General features: G+C 41.6%; 1 protein-coding gene across 2 annotated transcripts in view; it reads right to left on the bottom strand.

Annotated features, from left to right (window-relative positions):
* Window positions 1-8,906: 8,906 nt before the first annotated feature.
* Window positions 8,907-20,606, bottom strand: part of LOC138609942 (uncharacterized) — a 59,244-nt gene continuing 47,544 nt past the window's right edge. The window contains exons 1-7 of one of the 2 annotated variants that reach the window (XM_069682630.1): window positions 18,811-18,829; window positions 15,891-15,962; window positions 15,535-15,588; window positions 14,746-15,372; window positions 14,584-14,640; window positions 12,200-13,384; window positions 8,907-12,052 (exon numbers count right to left, since the gene is read on the bottom strand). In XM_069682630.1, coding sequence (XP_069538731.1) covers window positions 10,395-12,052; window positions 12,200-13,384; window positions 14,584-14,640; window positions 14,746-15,372; window positions 15,535-15,588; window positions 15,891-15,909 — 3,600 coding nt within the window. In that variant the 5' untranslated portion in view covers window positions 15,910-15,962; window positions 18,811-18,829 and the 3' untranslated portion in view covers window positions 8,907-10,394. Of the gene's footprint in view, window positions 12,053-12,199; window positions 13,385-14,583; window positions 14,641-14,745; window positions 15,373-15,534; window positions 15,589-15,890; window positions 15,963-18,810; window positions 18,830-20,606 lie in introns of those variants that run through there. The other variant, XM_069682629.1, reaches the window with a different exon arrangement.

Genomic DNA, 20,606 nt, shown 5'->3' with positions numbered 1-20,606 from the left:
AGCGGGCGCTGCCATCTTGCTCATCTGTATCCAGAGCGTGTGCAGTAGAGATCGGCTGGTGGAGCCACAGTGTTGACGCCCCGCCCCTTCCTCTACCCGACACACACCTTTACCTTGTGTCCTTGGCGTGTTGGAGCCCTCAGGTGTCCTTGGCGTGTTGGAGCCCTCAGGTGTCCTTGGCGTGTTGGAGCCCTCAGGTGTCCTTGGTGTGTTGGAGCCCTCAGGTGTCCTTGGCGTGTTGGAGCCCTCAGGTGTCCTTGGCGTGTTGGAGCCCTCAGGTGTCCTTGGCGTGTTGGAGCCCTCAGGTGGGCTCAGTCTGCAGCAGAACAGCTTCTTGTGTCGGTCTGAAGCAGATATTCACGCTGATGGAAAGTTCAATGACTGTAGTGTTAGTGTTAGTTACGTCTCCTCTCGCCGTTCCTCCTCTACTCTGCTACTCGGGAACAGAACGCTGCAGGAGCCCCATTTGTCAACAGAGCTGTCAATCATGAGGCCACACCCCCTTTTTACAGCATCAAATAACTCATTAAAAGTGTCAGAAAAATGAACACTGTGACATAAATCAGCATGATAAGAACTAACTATAATGACAGAATGAGTGTTTACGTTTGTTGGCGACAGTCGAGAGGTGACGTGAAATGTGCTCGTAGCTCGTGATGCAGCCACACTCAAACATGATCCGGGTCTTAGACAATGAGCTCACCAGGATGTCGACTCTTTGATTTTATACACCCAGTTAGCTTAACGTAGCTTCTGCACTTTACAACAGAGGGAGGGGAAACCATGTTAAGAGGTTTTAATATATCTTCCATTAATTAGTAATCGATCAAATGTTACTTATCTATCAAATAACACATTTTCAGCTGGTCTGATCTCATCTTGAGGGGAAGTTATATTCCTGGCAAAATTCCCACAATGCAACAGAAACAATACATTTTTTAAAAGCACCTTTTTTGTTTATCTTTAAAGTGCATTAGATCTCTAAATAACAGTCATTTAAGTGTCTGACTCCTGGTCTTATTTATTTATTATTTTATAAAGTGCAGGAAGAGATTCATTCATGCATTCCATTCGTCCGGCTCTTCGTTCTGCCACAGGTGACGTTATCTGATATTAAAACAACAGGTTGACAACAGGAAGTTAGGCGTCTGTTTGGTTTTGTTTCGGTTTCAAGCTGCGAGTAAATCCTGTAAATCAGGACCAACAACGTGAGGAACACCTCATTACAATATTTGTTCTTCTGTTCTTTCTCTGCTTGACTGGAACTTCCTTCATGTCTTTGCATCGCGTGACACATGAAATGGGAGCTTGTTTGTATCCACTAGATTTAGTAAAAAAAAAGTCGTTAGCAGCACAAAAAACAAAACATCAGTAATAAAACATCAGGTCAAGCATCAAACTGAGACCCACTGCGATCTGAAAGATGGCCCACTTATTTATGATCTTGTGCTTCCTGTTTTACTGTGTTATTGCCTGATTGTGCCTGATTAAATCATCTGTTTGTGTTACAGATGATTTTCTTGGCTTTGCCTTCATTGATGGAGCACGGAGTCGGCGACAGGAGAAGAGAGAGTGGGGATGACATGCAGCGAAGGGCCGGGGCCGTCGAGGGCTGTGCCTCTGAACGTGGGGCGTGCGTTACAACCGCTGAGCTAACCTGCGCTACATGATAGTTTGTGTCTTATCTTGTTCTGTCTGTTGAGTTTGTTTGTACTGTCTCTTGTGTATTTGCTGTTAATCTTTTATGATTTTAAAGGCCAATCTTAAGGGACGGGCACTGCAAATTAGCTTACATACGGCTTTAGGCTTATATACATGCCACCGGGTCCCTCCACCTCCTGAGTGACAAATCGCGACCTAAATATTTTAACAAGTCAAATTTATTGAATTAAAATCAGTGCAGTTTGGACCTGAGATGGAACGAAACATCACAGTATGTCGACATCACAAAACACAACAGTGTAACAGTCAAAATGACAAGCAGGCGGCGGTGCATCAGAAGAACACGTTCCTTCTGCACTTTATTCACTTAGTAGCATTTTTTCAACACAAATAAACTGAAAAAGTGAAACTTAAATGTAACTACTGTCGTATCTCGCCCAGGACCGGAACAAGATGATCCCAGAAGGGGATCGATATCCGATAATCCTGTCGTGCTGTTGGTGCGCACGATGTTTAATGTTGAACTCTTTTTCACTTTTCTTTTTTTGTGCTCCTGATTTCTGATGACCATCTTGACACATCACTAGCTAGCCTTCAGGCGCAAAACATTTACGTTGCTATGGCAACCAGTCAGCCCAAACCATTTTATATATAATAGGTGAGAGAAAATTGTTGACCATCACTCATTCATGGAAAATTGTAAAATAGAACAATTATCCAGCTTTTAAGAGTTTCACAAACGATATATAAATACCTCACAAAAATGGATTTTTGATAAAAAAAATTTTTTACAATTTGTTTGGCGGCCTTTCTACTACTGCACACACGTCAAAGGATAGCCATGTTCTTCAAAATAAAAGCGCACACAACTCTTTTTTTCAAGCACACATCTGCGACCCACTGAAAACAGCTCCGCGACCCACATTTGGGTCCCGACCCACCAGTTGAGAACCAGGGCTGTAGTGCATGTATGTAATGTTACAGAACATGCCCCTGCACTGAGTTAAAATTGATATTGTTATACTGTATGAACTAAGCAGTTGATGCAGTTCAAGCACTGATTTTACTTTGAAAATCTTCTCACTTTGAACCATTGCTGCGAGTCATTTCCTGTCGTTAATCCAGTTACCAATGAAAAATGTTTTGCCCCCATGTCCTCCTAATAACTCTGTTTTTTAAATTAAAAGGCCTCTTGAGACAAAAGATTCACGATTTCATTTATTCAATCCAAAGAACTTTATTTATCCATCAGAACTTCATTTGTGTAAAAGCATCGGTGCGTACACGACACGTAACCGGACAGACTACAAACGAAGAACAGACAACGAACAAGTGCCGCTGAACAAAACAGTTTTAAAAAAGCACCAGTAAGAAGAAGTTAGCCTAAAAGTGTGGTGCTTAGGTGTTAATGAGTCTAATGGAAGTCTGTACAAACGTTGACATGCTCGATCGGTCTTGAATGGGAGTGAGTAGTTGCAGGTAAAAGCAGATATGAAATACAGGCGATTGATTGACACTTGAGACCGCCTGAAAGCCTCAAATTTAGTCTCTAAAAATGTATTTTAAAAGCTAACTATGCCCAGTTTTCTATTATTCAAATTGCAAAACATTTATTCACAAATATGAATAGCCAACAGAAAAATATTGTTGTGCTGTTTCCTATTACAGCATATTGTCATTGAATACATGGCTGTTTCTGGTAAGGCCTCTCTCCAAGGGAGGCGCTGTTGCAAATGGTCCACCATCCGTGTGTAGTTTAGAGAACCCAACGTGACCCCGAACAAACTGAAATCTGGACTCTTGTTGTCATGGTTACACTCTGTGAAAAATATGTGCGCATAAAGTCGGGAAAGTATCTCAAGAGAAAACAGAGTTCATCACGTAAACATCATGAAAGCTGAACCAGAGTTTGTGGTCCTTCCTCTGTTAAGGTAAACGGATACTTTACGATCTCTTTCGATGTTTGCTGCGACTGAATCATGACAGACCTGCTGCTCATACTGTGAAAAGTGTGCGTGTGTAGGGTTGGTGTGTGTTTGTGTGTGTGCGCGCTGGGTTAGTGACAGAGAGGCGAGTGTGCAGTGATTCTGTTGCAGCGTGTAGCTGTTGCGTGGTTGTGTGAGTGGCCTTGTTGATAACGATATCAGCCTTGGTGATGTGCATGCACCGCGTGTATATCCTCGCTGGCCTGCGTGCATGAAATCTTGTACATTGGGTATTGAGGGGGGACCCCCCCGATTGCCACTGGGTATTTCACACACTGGGTAAAAGGTGCAGCAATGTGAAGTGACCCGTCTCAGCTCGACTCCGGCCTGCAGAAGTGTTCAAAGCTTGCTGTATTAAAGTTAACTAAAGTTTTCTGTCAGCTCCTCATTGAACCCAAGCTCAGTCTAATGTTTGTCTCATCTGAAGCATTTTAATGTAGCAAACTGTCTTTAGTTTAGTTGGTGTTAAACACTGTTGACTGCATGTGTATGTATGGTGGGCTGCACAGTGAAGCTAGAAGGTTCCTGGTTCGAATCCCGCTTCAGACGTAGTGGGCCTTTCTGTGTGGAGTCTGCATGTTCTCCGGGTACTCCGGCTTCCTCCCACCGTCCAAAGACATGCTCGCTAGGTTCACTGGTGACTCTAAATTGCCCGTAGGTGTGAGCGTGAGAGGTTGTCTGTCTATGTGTGTCAGCCCTGTGATTGACAGGCGATCAGTCCAGGTGTAACCCCGCCTCTCGCCCAATGACAGCTGGGATAGGCTAATGGACAGACAGACAGACAGACAGACAGACAGACAGACATATAGACAGATAGAGAGATAGACAGACAGACAGACAGATAGACAGACAATGAATGGTACTCAAACATTCTGTGTTGCTGTGTTGTGTCTAGCAGACAGCCAGCAGTATCCACCTGTCACTCAAGTGACCCCGCCCCTATAATTTCAGGTGAGTTATGTAACGATTCACCCCTCATATCATTTTCATGAATAGAGAAATGAGCAACTTATAACAAAACAGCTTTTTGTACCAGGCTGTCAACATGTTTGCACTTCTGCATTGGCTTCATTTACCGGACGTTACCGTTTGGTTTCACCTGGTCTGTTTGCAAGATTTAGTCTGAGCTGCCTTTAACCTTCATGTAACCAGGAAGTCCCTCGAGACTGAAAGAGAGAGTGAGAGAGACCTGGCCGAGAGAGGACACCAGCTTCAGCTGAAGTAAAACACGGCAGAGCGAGAACACACACATCAAGCACACGCAGGAAAAGATTACAGTGTGGTCGATGAGGCGCTAACATGTTCTGCACACGTTTCCAAGTAAAAGAAGTAAAGAGGGAGACGCTGGTGAGGACGCCACCTACTGGAGAGTTCAACCGACAATCTATTCATCTTTCATTCATTCTGCTTTTCCTTCTGTTTTCTGTTTCTATCAAACCGCCTCATGTCCCTCGTCTTTCTTTTCCAATCTTTCTGCTAACCTGTCGTCTCGCCTGTTCTTACATCATCTCTTCTTCGATCTTCTTTTTCATTTCTCGTCTCCTGTTCTTTTCTTTAAACTCCTCTTTTGCTGCTCTCGCTATCCGCTGTCTAATGGTCACTTTTGTTAACTTTAATGATGTTTTCATTTGAATATATTATTTGCACGGCAGTAGCATATCTGTCTGTGCTCTAAAGCTTTATGACATAACAGACTGAACATGTCTTTACAACAGCTGTGCATGTCTTTATGTTGCAGAGGTTTTCCTGTTGTAGCGTCCACACCCTGAACCTGCACAGACATGTTCAGTTACAGCCACTCGATGCTCCTCTGTCACTGAATCATGTTCACGCACAGCGATGAACGTCCTTTTTTTTGTTGCGAGCAAGAACGTCAAATTGTTTCTTTTTTTAACTTCTAACTGGGCCAAACACAACGCAGGATTTCAGCGTGTCACCTGAGGCTGCTGCTTAGAATTGAGGGGGCTGCCCCCGCCAGGTGAGACCACGCCCCCTTGTGTATCAGACCCATCTGTCCTTGTATGGACTTAACTGCAGCTGAAATTCCATCAAGCGACAAACCTGATGCTGCAGAGAAGGAAGTGAGATCCTCTGAACTTTACCGAGCTTTAGTGACAGTTTACTTTTTCAACATTTAGATGCTCATAGAGAGACGGAAATCAGCAGATAAAATGTGATGCAGTAAAGATTCAGAGCTCCAAAATCCTTACATGTGACGAGCTGGGAGGAGAAGTTTTATCAAAGTATAAAAAGTAACACGATTGAGAAACTGCTCGTCAGTGAGTGAAGGAGAACCGCTCTTAACACTGAATATTCAAACCTTTACCTGTCACTGCTGATGGTTGTTTTGCTCTGACAGAAGTGTTCTGACACTGTGACATTGAGCTGCTTCTCTCCTTATATGGACGTGAGTGCAGCTGAGCTGACAGAGCGGCTGCAGAGGCGTGCTGCTGCACTTACACAACATCCACCTGAAGGATGCAGGTACCTGAGACTTTGCTGGTTCTGATTTTACCCAGAGAGACTTCACACATCTGTTTCATTGGACAGGTGCACCAAACTCCTGCACCTTGGTACCTTAACTGTGTCATTTAACTTAAATTGATGAATCGATCATTTTTCATGAATCATTTCTTTAACATTATGTTACGTTTACTTACTCAGGAGGCTGATGTTGGTGATTTTGTTTCTAAGTTTACTAGTTGTGATCAAACATGCAGCCGCTCCCTGCTGAGCGGGCCAGCCTCTGCTCACAGCTGCCTGATGAAGGTCGAGCACCGAAAAGCTGCAGGCAAATAGTCACAAAACTCTCAATTTGCTGATTAAATCATTAAAACTGCTCCTTGTTTGAAAGAACTCTCCTTCAGATGTATTTTAGATACGTGTCAGTGAGTATTTTTAATGTCTGCTTCGTTCTTTCACAGACACATATTTGGCTTTACATTAACCTGAGGCTCTGCGTTCAAAGACTGAACTCAACATATCCTCCACTCTGTGTGATAAAACAACTTGACACACTGTAAAATTCATCACAATAAAAAGGCTACTTGCTAGAAACACTTTTCATTTTGAAGGCACGCCTTTTGCTTGTACTGAAGTATTTTATTATACTCAAACATGACTATCAAACTTAATATAAAACAGATTATTACACCTTTACCTAATGCCATCAATACTTCGGTCACAAGATTACTGGAGGGCGGACAAGCACAAGAAGGCCATGCTGTCCGTCACCCCTGAGTCAATGTTTAGTGCAAATACTTAAGTAGTAAAAAGAGTAGAATGTACATGTGCAGACATGTAATGACCTACCAGTGACGTGAATGATTTTACAGTTGTTTTTGTTGAAAATGTGATTATGTGGGACATCATGAACAGTTTGTTGTCCAGGAGTTACAACAAATGATGAAACACAGTAAGTTTGTGCTGTCAGACAAGGGAGAACAATCATACAAGGGAGAGTGGATGATGAGGTTTGCGATGGTCACAGTCAGCTAACTCCAGCAATGAGGATGCTAACGTGATAAAGGACACCGTGATGCCAAACATGGAGGATAATGACGACACGTTGAAGAAGATGCTGCATCTGATCGAGCTGCAGCGAAACTGAAAATCAGAGTCTTGATCTGACATCTACTGCTGTCCTGTGTCGTGTGCCTCGAGCTAACGTTAGCTACAGTTAGCAGGAAGCTGCTAGCTAGCTGGAGCTGCGTGAATCTGCTTACAGTATAAATCTAGCATTGCTACAGCTGATTTAGCTCACAGCTGAAGTATGTCGTAAATCTATGGATGCTTTTGTGGCGACTTTGATTTGGGTTATTGCTAAAAACTTTTCACATTTGATTTGTGAAAACTGAATCAGCTGTGCTTGTGTTGATCATTAAGTTAAATGCATTTCAATTATGAACCGTCATGAATGAATCTCCTTTTTCTTTAGTGATTGTTTGTTTTGTGAAAAATCTTCAGCCCTCTGAAACAAACAATCCAGCCCCCCCATAGCTCCTCCAATCACAGTTACCTGGTGCTGCTACTTCCTTTACCTGCTCCAAAATAAAACCGCGCGAACATTTAACAGAAATGTTTAAACTGTGATAAAATCACAAAGCCAATAAATGACTTACAAAACTGCTTTTACTTTTGATGCAATATGGAACTCATAATAACTTTAATTTTGAAGTCCAAACTTTGACAGGAGTCTTTTTCCTGAGTAGTTTCGCTTCTTTGACTTGAGTATCTGAGAATTCCACAACCGAAGACACAAACACCCCAACCCTAAAATATAAGAAGCGGTTTTTTGTTACTGTAAAGACGACTTCATTTTACTGCCAATTCCTGTTTTTCCAACCAAACCGAAGACCTGAATGCAGCACTTCTTGCTATTTGGAAGCTTCTGTCTTGCTGCAGAACACTGATGTGCAGGATTCGACTGCAGGGAAGTCACAGCACCAGTTTGCCCCGGCATGCTGGTTTAGAGCCCTGACCTGTGATCATCGCCCTGGAGCCAGGCAGCGCCGACATTGCCCACATTCTCCGGCCGGTTCAGGCCTGTTCAGGGAGCCGGAGGAGTGTCAGTCTGCCGCACCACACATTCACCCTGAGACTGATTAACATGCCAAACACAATGACCAAAAAAGGTGCGAACGCAGGAGAAACTTCCTGACAGGATGGGAATCCTCCGCCTGTGTGTCCTCTTAATAATCAAACCCTGTTTTTACATGAAAATCAACAAGAAGAGACTTGAAACCTTCAGCAGAGACACAATCCAACATGTCTGCCTTCATCTGTGTCAGAGCACAGTTAAGGTTTGTGGTTACTAAAGAGAATCAGTCTGAGAGAGAATGGAGACAAGCTGACAGAAAGCAGGTTTCAGGTCTCTACATGTTGATTACATGGAAACGAGAGGAAACTGAAGGAGGGAGGAACTCTTTCAGAGATGCCAAACGTGTTGGTTAAACGTCGAACAGACAGCGTCTCTTCAATAACAGCTTTTAGTATCTCTGACTTGTTTTCAATGTATTTAATATTAATTTATTTTTCACTCAATTTTTAAAAGTACAATTTAAAAACAAACTTTTCAAAACCTGTTGCAAACTAAATCACGAGGAGCAGCTACTGATCCATTACATAATCAATTATTAATAAAACTAGCAGTCTGTTAAATGCTTAATTAAGTTAAAAAAACAAAAAAACAAGTGACGTCTGAAAATGTGTTTTGTTGAGAATATTTTTATTAACAAAAGAGCTCATTTTACACCGAGAAAATCTTAAAATCAAATAATCAAATAAAAATAAGTCCTTATTATTTATACTGGCTTGTTAAATGTTTATAAACGAGAGAACTGGCAGTAGAATGCATCAAACCAAATACAGGAAACACACAAACATCTTTTTCAATAATAGAAACTTTTTTACAAAACAAAACGACCAACACCTTGGAGGAACGGGAACCATGTGTATGATGTGCATTCAAACTGTTTTAAGAAGCAGTAGTCAGACATTAATCACTTATTGACAGGAACAAGTCTGTTCATATCCATGACTGTAGATAAAGATGGATGAAGCGTCTCCATCCGCTCTTCTTGTACAAAAATGATGCTAACCCCCCCCGGAGCGGGCGCTGCCATCTTGCTCATCTGTATCCAGAGCGTGTGCAGTAGAGATCGGCTGGTGGAGCCGCAGTATTGACGTCCCGCCCCTTCCTCTACCCGACACACACCTTTACCTTGTGTCCTTGGCGTGTTGGAGCCCTCAGGTGGGCTCAGTCTGCAGCAGAACAGCTTCTTGTGTCGGTCTGAAGTAGATATTCACGGTTATGGAAAGTTCAATGACTGTGGTCCATCTTATTATACAGTCTATGGTTCATATACACAGGGCGCCCTCTTGTGGCAGCACACACTCTTAACAGTTTAACATGCATTAAAAGAAAGTCCATCAGCTCAGGTATAAAACCAGGTGTGTTTGGTTAACAGAGGCATCTATTTACAAAGAAGTGATTAACAATAACATGAAGTGAAGCAAACTACATTTGAAAATGGGCCTGGGGATGATGCTCAAATCCATAAACAAATAAAACAAAAGAAAGACTCTAAACTAAACCTACAAAACTTTTCTGAAAAAACAAACATGGAAATAAAACCTAACTTACTTATCTATTTTAAACAAAAACAGTTCAACATGCAGCAGAAGGGCCTATTTCACAGCGGACATTTCTACATCCAACAGGAGGAAAAGCACAGGTGTTAATAATAACTTTAACAATGCTTCTGTTCTATTCAGGTGTCTGAGAAAGCCATGACAGGCAGTCAGCATGCACACAACCAGGACCATGATATTGAAGCAGCTAAATGGAATACAGCCATCATTAATGCTGCTAAACACCTGCGCTTTTTTGAAAAAGACTATTTTGACATAGTGAGCCCTCCTGTGTTTCTTATGTGTATTGCAACATTTCAATTCCACTGAAAATGTATTTAACTGAAAAAAAACTGTGGTAATCTCTTCTACCTTGTCTGAGATCAGCTGTGTAGTTTTTGCACCTCCACATCATCATGATCACAGTCTGGTACAAAAACCTGTTTGAGATAAAGAGCCTGATTCTGTTCTGTGGCCACAGTAAGCAGAACAGTGTAATCCAAAGCAAAATATTGAAATGAAATCTTCCAAATCTTTGTTGGGACCAAATGGAGATAGAAAAACGAGTCACATCTAAAACTGCTTTGTTATCGTGACTTTGACATGAGTGAAATCTCATAAAATGGGACACTTTGATGGGCCCACATCACCCATAAGTTCCTGTATCAGCTCAGTTATTTCTTTTTCATGTGTTTCCTGCAGGTTCTTCTTCTCTTCCTCAGTTTCCGCCTTCATTTCTTTTTTGTGTTTTTTCAGTAAGTTGTTGATTTTCTGCATGTTTTCCTTCTTTCTGGTCACACATTTAACCACTTCGTAAAGTTCGCCCTGATGTTTTTTCTTTAGTTGTTCTTCCTTGTGGATCGAGAGCGCCTTTAAGAGGTCATACTTTTTATCTCTGTCTCTCATTTGTTTTTCGTAGTCCTGCTTCTGGGCTGCAGATTCCTTTTTGTATTTGTCCATGAATTCATTAAACTCTTCTGCTTTCTTTCTGGCCTCCTCTTCATGTGTCTTCTTCATATTCTCCATTTTTGTCTTATGTTTCTCCTCAATGGCTTTTTTCGCTTTTTTCTCTTGTTCCTGTCTGATTCGATCATCTTCTTTTCTTTTCTTTTCATTATTTTCTTTTTCCTGTTTGTATTCTTCTTGAAGCTTTTTCAGTTTTGTTTGTTCCTCATATCGAATCTGTTCATTTTCTTGTAATCGCTCGACCCACCATTCTTTTTTCTCTTTCTCCCAGATATCTCTTTCTTTCCTCATATGTTCTCTGGTCTCCTCCAGCTCTCTGTCAATGGTTTCCATTTTCTCTGAATCTAACTTTATATTTTCCTCTAAATCTGCAAGTTTCTGTTCCCACTCCTGTCGTTGAATATCTTCCAGTTCTTTTCCCTTCCTTTCTTCTTCTTCTCTATTGCTCTGTTTTTTCCTTCTCTCCTCACGTTCCTTGTTGATTTTTTCCTCCTTTTCTTTCAGCTGTTTTGCTCTCAGCTCTCTTTCCTCTTCAGTTTCTGCTCTCTGTTCTTCCACTCTTCTTTTCATTGCTTCCATTTCTTCTTCATGTTTTCTTTGAAGGTCCTCCCTCTCTCTCCTCATCCCTTCTTCCTTCCCCTTCAGGATCCTCTCCATCTCTTTCTTTATAGCAGCTTCAGCCTCCTGCAGCATCTCATTGGTGAAGCAGCTGCCTGAATTTTCCTTCACCATTGTGTCGATCTTTGTTATCAGCTCACTGACTTGTGTTTGGTTTTGTTTATCATAGTTATTAAACACATGGTATCTTCCTCCACAGTCAGCGATCAGTTTCTTAAATGAATCATCACATTCATTTTCTATGTATTCTTTAATTGATCTCTTCTCATGTTCAAGTGTGTCTCCTCTTGTGAAAAGAATGATGGTGAAATGTTCTGCATTCTTTCCAAATCCTTCCTTGATCAGTTTTACTGTCTCCTTCTCTTCTGGTGTTAACCTGCCAATTTGTAACACCAGCAGGAAGACGTGTGGTCCTGGAGCCAGAAGATTGATGCATTTTATCATCTCTTCATGAACCTCTTCATGGGACAAACTGTTGTCAAACAGACCAGGAGTGTCGACCACAACTACTGGACGACCGTCCACTTCACCATGTGCTTTCTGACATCGTTTGGTGACTGATGTTTGGCTTGATTTGGCTGTAAACTCGTCTCTTCCTAGAATGGTGTTTCCTGAAAAGCTCTTTCCACAGCCAGTCTTCCCGATCAGCCCAATCCTGAGACACTCTGGGCTCTGCTTCTCATCATCACCTGAGAAATAAGAAAGCTTTAAGTTACTTTGAATGCTGATATTTAAAAAAAAAATGGCCTGCAAGGTATAACGTTAAACAGGTTGTTTATGACTCAGAAAAATAAGTGGTTTATTTTATTTATATTTATAAAACTTTTTGTACTTACAGCTGAGCAGGCTTTTTGTTTTCAGCTCAGCCTGTAGTGTGCTGATCTTCTCTATTTGTACATAAGCAAATGTTTCTGTTGTGTAGCTGATTGGTTTGTCTTCGTAGAGTCTCATTCTTTCCACCTTGTCCAACAGCTCTGGGATCTGCTGCTTGTCCTTGATGTTGAGAACCAAAGATCTTCCTCCACAGCTCTGAAGGAGCTCCTGGATGTCTTTGCTTTCTTCTACAAAGTTAACAACAGCTGGAGCTGTAGGATCTGACTCCACAGTGAACACAATCATGGTGAAGTCATTGACTCGAGAGCTGAAGGTGTTCTGGAGGGTCTTTAACTCTCCCTTGTCTTCATCAGTGAGGGGACCCACAGGTAGGACCAGGATGAAGGCGTGGACACCCTCAGGATCACAGAGGGAGATGCACCTGAATGATTCCTCCATCACTGCCTCCTGAGGTTTTCCATACAAGGCAGGCAGCTCCACCAGGGAAACCCAACGTCCACACACCTCTCCCTGATGTTTAACACACTCTGATGAGCTGGAGACTGAATGAACATCTGTCTGACCTAAAATGGCCTCGGCTGCTGAAGTCTTCCCTGCTCCTCTCCTCCCACACAGAAGCAGGTTTAGAGCTGCTTTGTTGGGTCCAGACTTTGGTCTTAAGGACTCTTCAGTGAAGGTGAGGAAGGTTCCTTTGTTTTCACGCACAATGTTCTCAATCTTCTTCATTAACATGTTGTGATCATCTTTAAACATGATGTGGTGTCTTCCTCCACAGTCTTTAAGGAGATGATTGACAGGGTAACTTTCAGTCTCCTTGTGTGTCACGATGACCATCGAGTGTTTTAAAGCATCTTGTCCAAACAGACTCAGGATGAACTTCAGTGTTCGTCTGTTCTCCTCAGTGAAATCAGAAGGTTTCACTAACAGCAGCAGAACATTTGGTCCAGGAGGACAAAGACTCTCACAGCTCTTCACCTCTCTTCTCACAGCCTCCACAGTCAGACTGAACATGTCTGGAGTTTTCACTACTGTTAATGGTTTTTCTCTCCACTGTCCACATGTGGTGACACAACGCCTTGTTGGGGAAGTTTTTTGGTAATGAAAAGCTTGACTGCTGGTGATGAAGTTACCAAGTTTTGTCTGTTTGTCTTCACTTTTTCCCAGCAGCACGATCCTCAATCTAGACGCTGTAATGGAGAGAAAATAGAATCACACAAACGTAATGAGGCTGAAATCACTACACTTTGTCAACATGAGGAGATTTCCGGCCTATGACACTAAAGAATTGTCTTGAAACTAATTGATGATTGACATAACCCAATTAAACAAATTCCTGCTAAACAAGAAAAAAAGTTTTGACAAATGGTGGATGGAAATGTATATATCCCCTTTCTCACAGGCACTCCTGACATTTTCCAGACAATTTCAGGACCGTTTGGCCTTTGAGTGACATTACCCAGAGTTGCCCTTTGACACGTCCCTCACAGCGGGAGATTTTTGCCTTTCTGAAGCGGAGGGGTGGCGGGGGCGGGGAGGGGGCCAAGTTTATTTAGTGACTAATACTGTCATGTGTCTTTTTTTATCTGTCAAAAAGATCGTCATCCACGATCGATTAACTCACTGGACACTCGCCCCTCGTGTTCTGTCTCTCCCATACCTGCAGCAGTGTCTCCCACATGCTCATCAGAAAACACACACACACACACACACACACACACACACACACACACACACACACACACACACACCTGTTCACCTGCTGCTGTGGAAACGAGATGCAGGTGTTTTTTTGGGCGACTTTGTAAAACGTGCAGCTCATGATGAATATGAACAGAGCAGACGGATAGGGAGAGAGAAACAGAAAGAGCTGCTGTGTGCAGGTACAGCAGGTAAAGGTGTGTGGGAAGCAATACCCACCGCCCCCCTCCCTTCCCCTGTCGCTTGCTCGCTCGCAGTGAATGTTCCTGCTCAGTATTTCCTTCTGTGTTCACACATCGGCCGACCTGGACTTTCTCCTGACATGATACTAGGTCGCTGGCAGGAGAAAGTCGGGGTAACGTTGGGGTCAAAATATCGTCCGTTTGCTTTCACACATGCAGCCCACCCGGGTACAAGGGGCTACAGTTGGGCTACAGTTGCCTTTAACACTCTTGATTGCTGTTCAGTAACAACATTTGGATAATTTGAAGAAAAGGCAGCTTTGAATTTCAATAGGTTTTTTACACAAGGAAAGGCACTAATTATGAACCCATAGGGCATGCTAACTGATTCATGTTAAAAGTTTGTGTTTTTCCTTTTTAACATTGAAGAATTATGCAATGTGTTTGGTCAAATGCTGGAAAAAAGATGCCAAAATCATGATTAATATTGCAATATCTTTACTTACTTTGAGAAAGATGCTTTTTCTCGAAGTATGAAGACAATCTTTTAACCGCAGACGGTCCTGTGAAAAGATGACCTCATTATTTACAGCTTAATTTTGTCATAAAGGTAAAGAAGTTTGTGTGAACAAGGTTTTCATCAATGTCAAAATTGTTTCTGCACTTACCAGCAGCTTTAACTGCATCTGTGATCTTTTGTTTTGGTCTTTCCTGAGCTGGTAAGCTATCTGTCGCTTCCTCAAATGCTTCATAGCTGACATGCTCTCCATTGTTCTCCTTTAAGATTTGACCCAAGCGTGTTAACAGCTCTGAATGTTCGAGGTTCTTCTGCTTCAAGTATCTGTATTTACACTTTCTAATCATCTCTTTCAATAGAGGCTGTTCCATGTACTTCTTCTTGAAACCTGGACTCTCCTCTCTCTGTGTTGATATCAATAACAGTGAATGATCAAATGATCGATCACTGAAACTTTCGAGGACTCTGCAGAGACTCTGTTTGTGTTCCTCAGTGAAGTTTTCAGGCTGTAGAAGCAGCAGGAACACATGAGGTCCAGGATCAGAGACACTCGCACAGTTTGTCACATAATCTGTCAGCTGTTTGTGAGAGATGTTGACATTTAACACATCTGGAGTGTTGATAACAACTATTCTTTTCCCCTCTAATGTTCCACTAATTCTTTGACACTGGTCTGGTTCCTTCTCAGTGTTGAACTCAGTCTCTCCCAGTATGAAGTCTCCCACTGAACTCCTCTCAGACCAGCTGTTCCCCAGCAGAACAACCCTCAGCTCAGACACTGAAAAACAAAGATGAGGAAAAGATTGACTCACATTTACATTTATTTAGAGTTTCATTGCTGTTTAATTTCAGGGGTTTGGTTACCTACTGACACATGTTACCTGCAAAACACTGAAAACACAGATTTCTTTTTTAACATCAGGATTAAAGTTTCACTCACTGTTAAGTGGCAGGAAGTCGTAGCTGCTACTGCACCTCAGAGGATGCAGATCATCTGTGATTGGAAAGACACAGACAGATGTAGTCACAGGTAACCACAGTCTTTCATTGCATTACATTATCACAGTTAGATTAATAAGGATATATAATATAATGTCATGCTGCATGTAATACACCTGCTCATGATAGAAACAACAGTGTCATTGCCATCAGGTGCTCCAGGTTTGTTCTTTGTTCTTTAATCCAGGACTCACTGAGCTGATTCAACATGTGAGCACAAAGCTCTTTGGTTGTCTGTATGATATGTAGACAGAGAGAAGAGAGTCATCCAGACTAATAAAGTCTGACTACACTCACCTGCTGCTGCAGCCGCCATGATGTCACTCTGCTGGAAACATCAACAGGAAACTCAATGCTGGGTTTGAGAGCCTAAACAGAGAATTTAAAAGAATGTTTTTCACAACAAAAGAAAAGATGTTCAGAGCGATATGGAGCCCAGTTTGTTTCCTGCAGACAGCAAACATTTTTGGGTGTGTTTTAGTGTTTGATGTTTCTGTCTCATGGTCATTGTCTTATGTATAGTGTATCCCGTACAATACTTGATGCGTGTCTTGCCTTCATCTTTCAAACAAATGACAGAAACAGATCTGACAGAAGTCGAGGGGTCAGTGAATCCTTAAAAAACCTGCAGGTTATTTAAACTGATGGCTTAAAAGTTGATAGAACAGTTATAACATACAGACCCCTCCAGTGAAAATCCAGTGTTCCACATCTCCATGTGGTGTCCTGTGCTACAAGACACATCAGGGACAACATAAGCAGTCATCCTGTCTGCTTTTGAACTGCAGTGTACCAAGGACAGGCTGAACAACACGTTTTCACATTGGCAGGTTTGAGACGTCACAAACCTAAGGAACCAATCACGTTAATGGACGGGGTGACACTATGCACATCATTATGTGCAACCTACGGCAACCACTTCGGCGATGAGCGAGCCAACTGTAACCATCATCGTAATTTTAGTAAACTCGCTACTGACTGCTAACGTTAACATTACTACTATAATTACTACATTTCAAGCTAGCTAAGTTTCAACTATTAGCCACTAAACGATGGCGTGTTTTGAATTCGGCTGTAATTTTATGAAAAGAGAAGCTGAACATTCCAGAACCAGTTAGAAACGTGCACAGTGGGCGGGGACTCTGCAGATTCAGGAATTTTTAATGAGGGAGGAGGAGGAGATGCCTTGGGAGGATTTTTACAAGGTAATTAAACAATTTGCAGAAGAACATATCAGACACAATGTATTATTTCAAGCAGAGCATTTTATATGTCTTAAACACGCCTGGAGCTGCTCTTTAACACTCAAAAGGTAACTTTTATCAGTTGCACACAGACACAGCTTTGTTTCAGATGGATCTCTACTTCTCTACAACTCTAAATAAATATATCTGCTCTAAACTAAATAACTGTTTCTAAAATCATCATTTTTCTGTTGTATTGTTTATTGCTGTACTTTTCCACCTCCAGCATTGAAATCCTCTTGTACATTAATCTGAAGTCATTTGTCTAAGGGCCCGATCAGACAGAGCGCGTTTTGCAGGCTGTTTTTTTCTGCTGTTGTTAAGGCAACCACCGAATCATTAGCTGTCATTAACCTAACCGTTACATTGTAAACGGACAGAAGGCCCGCCTCTCCTTTCATCCGATTGGACAATCAGAAAAAACAGCCATGACGTCAGGCGCTTTTCTGCTTTGAGTTGAAGATTTTTCAACTCGAGGCGCTCGGAGCGGTTCCTCAAAAACGCTAGGCGCACAGAGCGGAAAAATGCGCGGGGCTCTGCAACACAAAAGCAGCACGCAAAAAAGCATCTCATTGAAAACAATGACAAAAAAGCCCCCAACTGCGCTCTGTCTGATTGGGCCCTAAAGCTGACGGTGTGTCAGATGAAGTATGAATCAGGCACTATGATGTGTGAGTGAACAGAAAGCTGTTCCAACTTGGTTATTAGAGTTCACAAGCTGTGAACGGACAACACCCACCTGAGGACAGGTGATTACATTTAAAGTACTGACGTGTGATAGTGCTGACGTAAAATAAGTTCTATTTATCAAAAACTACTGATAGATTATTCTACTTTATTTATGGGTCATGAGTTGAGTTGAAATTTGAATAATAATTCATCACTTGCCACCATTTCAAGATAAAAAAAGTGGAAGTCAAAACAGTTCAAAGAACGTGTGAGTGAAAAAAGCCCTGAAGAGGCCCTCATGTGATGCAAGATGCTTCATAAGAACCTGAGTCCAAATAAAGATGCATGAGACTAATTCATATTGAAGAGGAAAGATAAACTTGGAGCAACAAATCAATGATGCAAAGACCAGAGACAAAGAGAACAAAGATCAACAAGGAGACACAACAGACACCAACAAACAGGAAATGATTAGTTAAAGCAAACACTGTCAATTTTAACCTCAAATTAATTATTTTATGAACGTTGATTCAAACAAAAAGAAAATCACTTTCCAGACGCCAAAATAACTCAAACATTCAAAAAGCTGCGTAACCATGGCTTCTGTGTTTTCTTGTAGAATCTATTAAACAAGAGGTCCTGATAGATATTAAGGATGTCTTATGTCTTTGATGTAGAGTGAACAGACATTTCCTTCACATGGAGTCTCTCACATGTTATATTGCTGCACATTTGCAGTAGAAAAAACATGTCTGATCGGAGGTATCGACTTCCTCTGCTGACGTCTGAAACGGCGGCCTGACATTTCCTTTCCTGAATGTTTGTCACAGACTTCTCAGTCAATCAGCTCATTTCAGAGACATTTCAGAGATTACACAGAGACTGAAGACTCATCAGGACCGCTTCAGACTAAAATACACACAATACATTTTTCACATGTTGTTTGATGGATGTCATGTATTTTAAGCTCAACACACAGACTGCTGATTTAGGCCTAGTTGTAAGAACAGGCACAAAACACATATTACATGTTACAGCAGTACATTGTTCACACAGTAAACCTACACTGTGACAACATGGATCACAGAGACACCACGTCACAGTGATCATAAACGATGAGTCTGTGAAGAATCTGATGAGAGCATGTTTGGGGATTTTTCAGGTAATGTAAATCTGTAACATTCTGCAGCTGCTAAATCAACTCTTCTGACCCATCACCAACACAGATATTACACATTATAGATTATTATCACTTTCATTACTTTGTTGTTTTTCTTTATCTAGTTTTGGTCGAGTTCACTCACCTCATGAATTTCTTGCTGCGACACAATCAGCAGTAAAAGTGAAAGTAAAGACAGTCACAGAGAAAGATTAAAAAGAATGTCTCCACAGCATGTCTGACCACAGTTTGTGTGACTGGAAATGTTATTTCCTGTGTCACACTGTTCTTATTGGCTGTGTCAGACAGTACAGACTCCAGATTGGCTATATGAAATAAGCTCCCCCGCCCCACCCCCACACCTACATGAACCAGACAGTGGTTAGCAGAAAATGTTAAAAACACTACACTCCCAGAACACAGTCAGGGGACACTTTAGTGATTAGGAGAAGTGAATCAAGGAGTTGTACACCAGCAGTAAAGACAGGAATAATGTACAGTGAGCGTGTTGCTTAGTGAATAACACTTCACTTAGTTCTGACCAAGCAATCTGTTTGAAAAAGAGGCATTCAATGAGAGTTGATAATAAACAGTACAGCATTACAGGGACTTTCCACTGTGTGTATCACTCCGCCTCAGGTGTTCTGCATATCGTTAATTAACATTACACCAGCTGGTCTTTGTTTTGTATGTTTAAGCTGATACCTCCGAATCTCACAGGCCACTGCTTTAGGCCTGTTTCACAGCAGACATTTTTACATCCAACAGGAGGAAAAGCGCAGGTGTTTATAGCAGCATTGATGATGGCTGTATTCCATTTAGCTGCTTCAATTTCATGGTCCTGGTTGTGTGCATGCTGACTGCCTATCATGGCTTTCTCAGACACCTGAATAGAACAGAACCATTGTTAAAGTTATTATTAACACCTGTGCTTTTCCTCCTGTTGGATGTAGAAATGTCCACTGTGAAATAGGCCCATCTGCTGCTTGTTGAACTGTTGTATAAAAGCAATATCACACTTGAGGACAAGATGTTGTGCAGCACACTGAGATTCACTTTAGCACCCGGCCTCGTGCCCATGACCAAATCCCAGCCATGCTGATGTTCAGTACAACATCACTCCCTCACATGTTGTACTTCAATGGACCCCTAACATGGTAATGCAGGACCCCTACTTTAAATAGCTGGTAACACTTTACATAAAGGGTACAATTAATATACTGAAATAATGCTTAAGTAATGCTTAACTAATGATGATTTAATGCATGAATTAATGCAGGATGTGTCATGAATTCCTGTTGCTTACCATTAAGAAATTATGAAGTCACTGTGACTTTATGTCATTAGTTTACACTTCATAGATCATCAATTAAGGGATGTTAATTCATAGTTACTTCATACATTGATTGATATGCGGCCATTTACAAATGAATATTACGACGTCACTTCACTTGGGGGGGAACACAAGTCAAAGAAGTGATGGGGAACTTGAGTGAAGTGATGATTTAGTAATGATGAACTCAATTAGCAAACACTCCCTTTTAGTGATGTTCATTAAGTAATCATTTACAAATGAGTATTAAGACGTGAGCAACGCAACAGCATCCACCACAGACAGAACTCGCTAAGTTTGTTTTCTAACATGCTATCCAAGTAACGTGACGTCGTAATACTCATTTGAGACATGAGGCGATGTTCCTGCTGCAGAGCCAGACGGACATTTCTTACCAGCACTATGCCTTTATATTATTTGTTCATTATTTACATTTTTGATCACTGATCATCTGATCTGAATTAATTATTTAATCAGCCCAAATACTGTCTGTTCATGAACTATGAAAATGATGATGATGATGATATTAGGCTAAAAGTTTCAGGATAAATAGAAATCACGTCACGCTGATCAAACCCGACCTCACTGATGATCATGCTCACACGTAA

This window comes from Semicossyphus pulcher, unplaced genomic scaffold (assembly GCF_022749685.1).
Source record: "Semicossyphus pulcher isolate SPU_LCO1_2020_fin unplaced genomic scaffold, fSemPul1.0.p SCAF_6, whole genome shotgun sequence".
Taxonomy (NCBI): domain Eukaryota; kingdom Metazoa; phylum Chordata; class Actinopteri; order Labriformes; family Labridae; genus Semicossyphus; species Semicossyphus pulcher.
The sequence above is the reverse complement of the archived record's forward strand: the minus strand, read 5'-3'. Positions and strand labels throughout refer to the sequence as shown.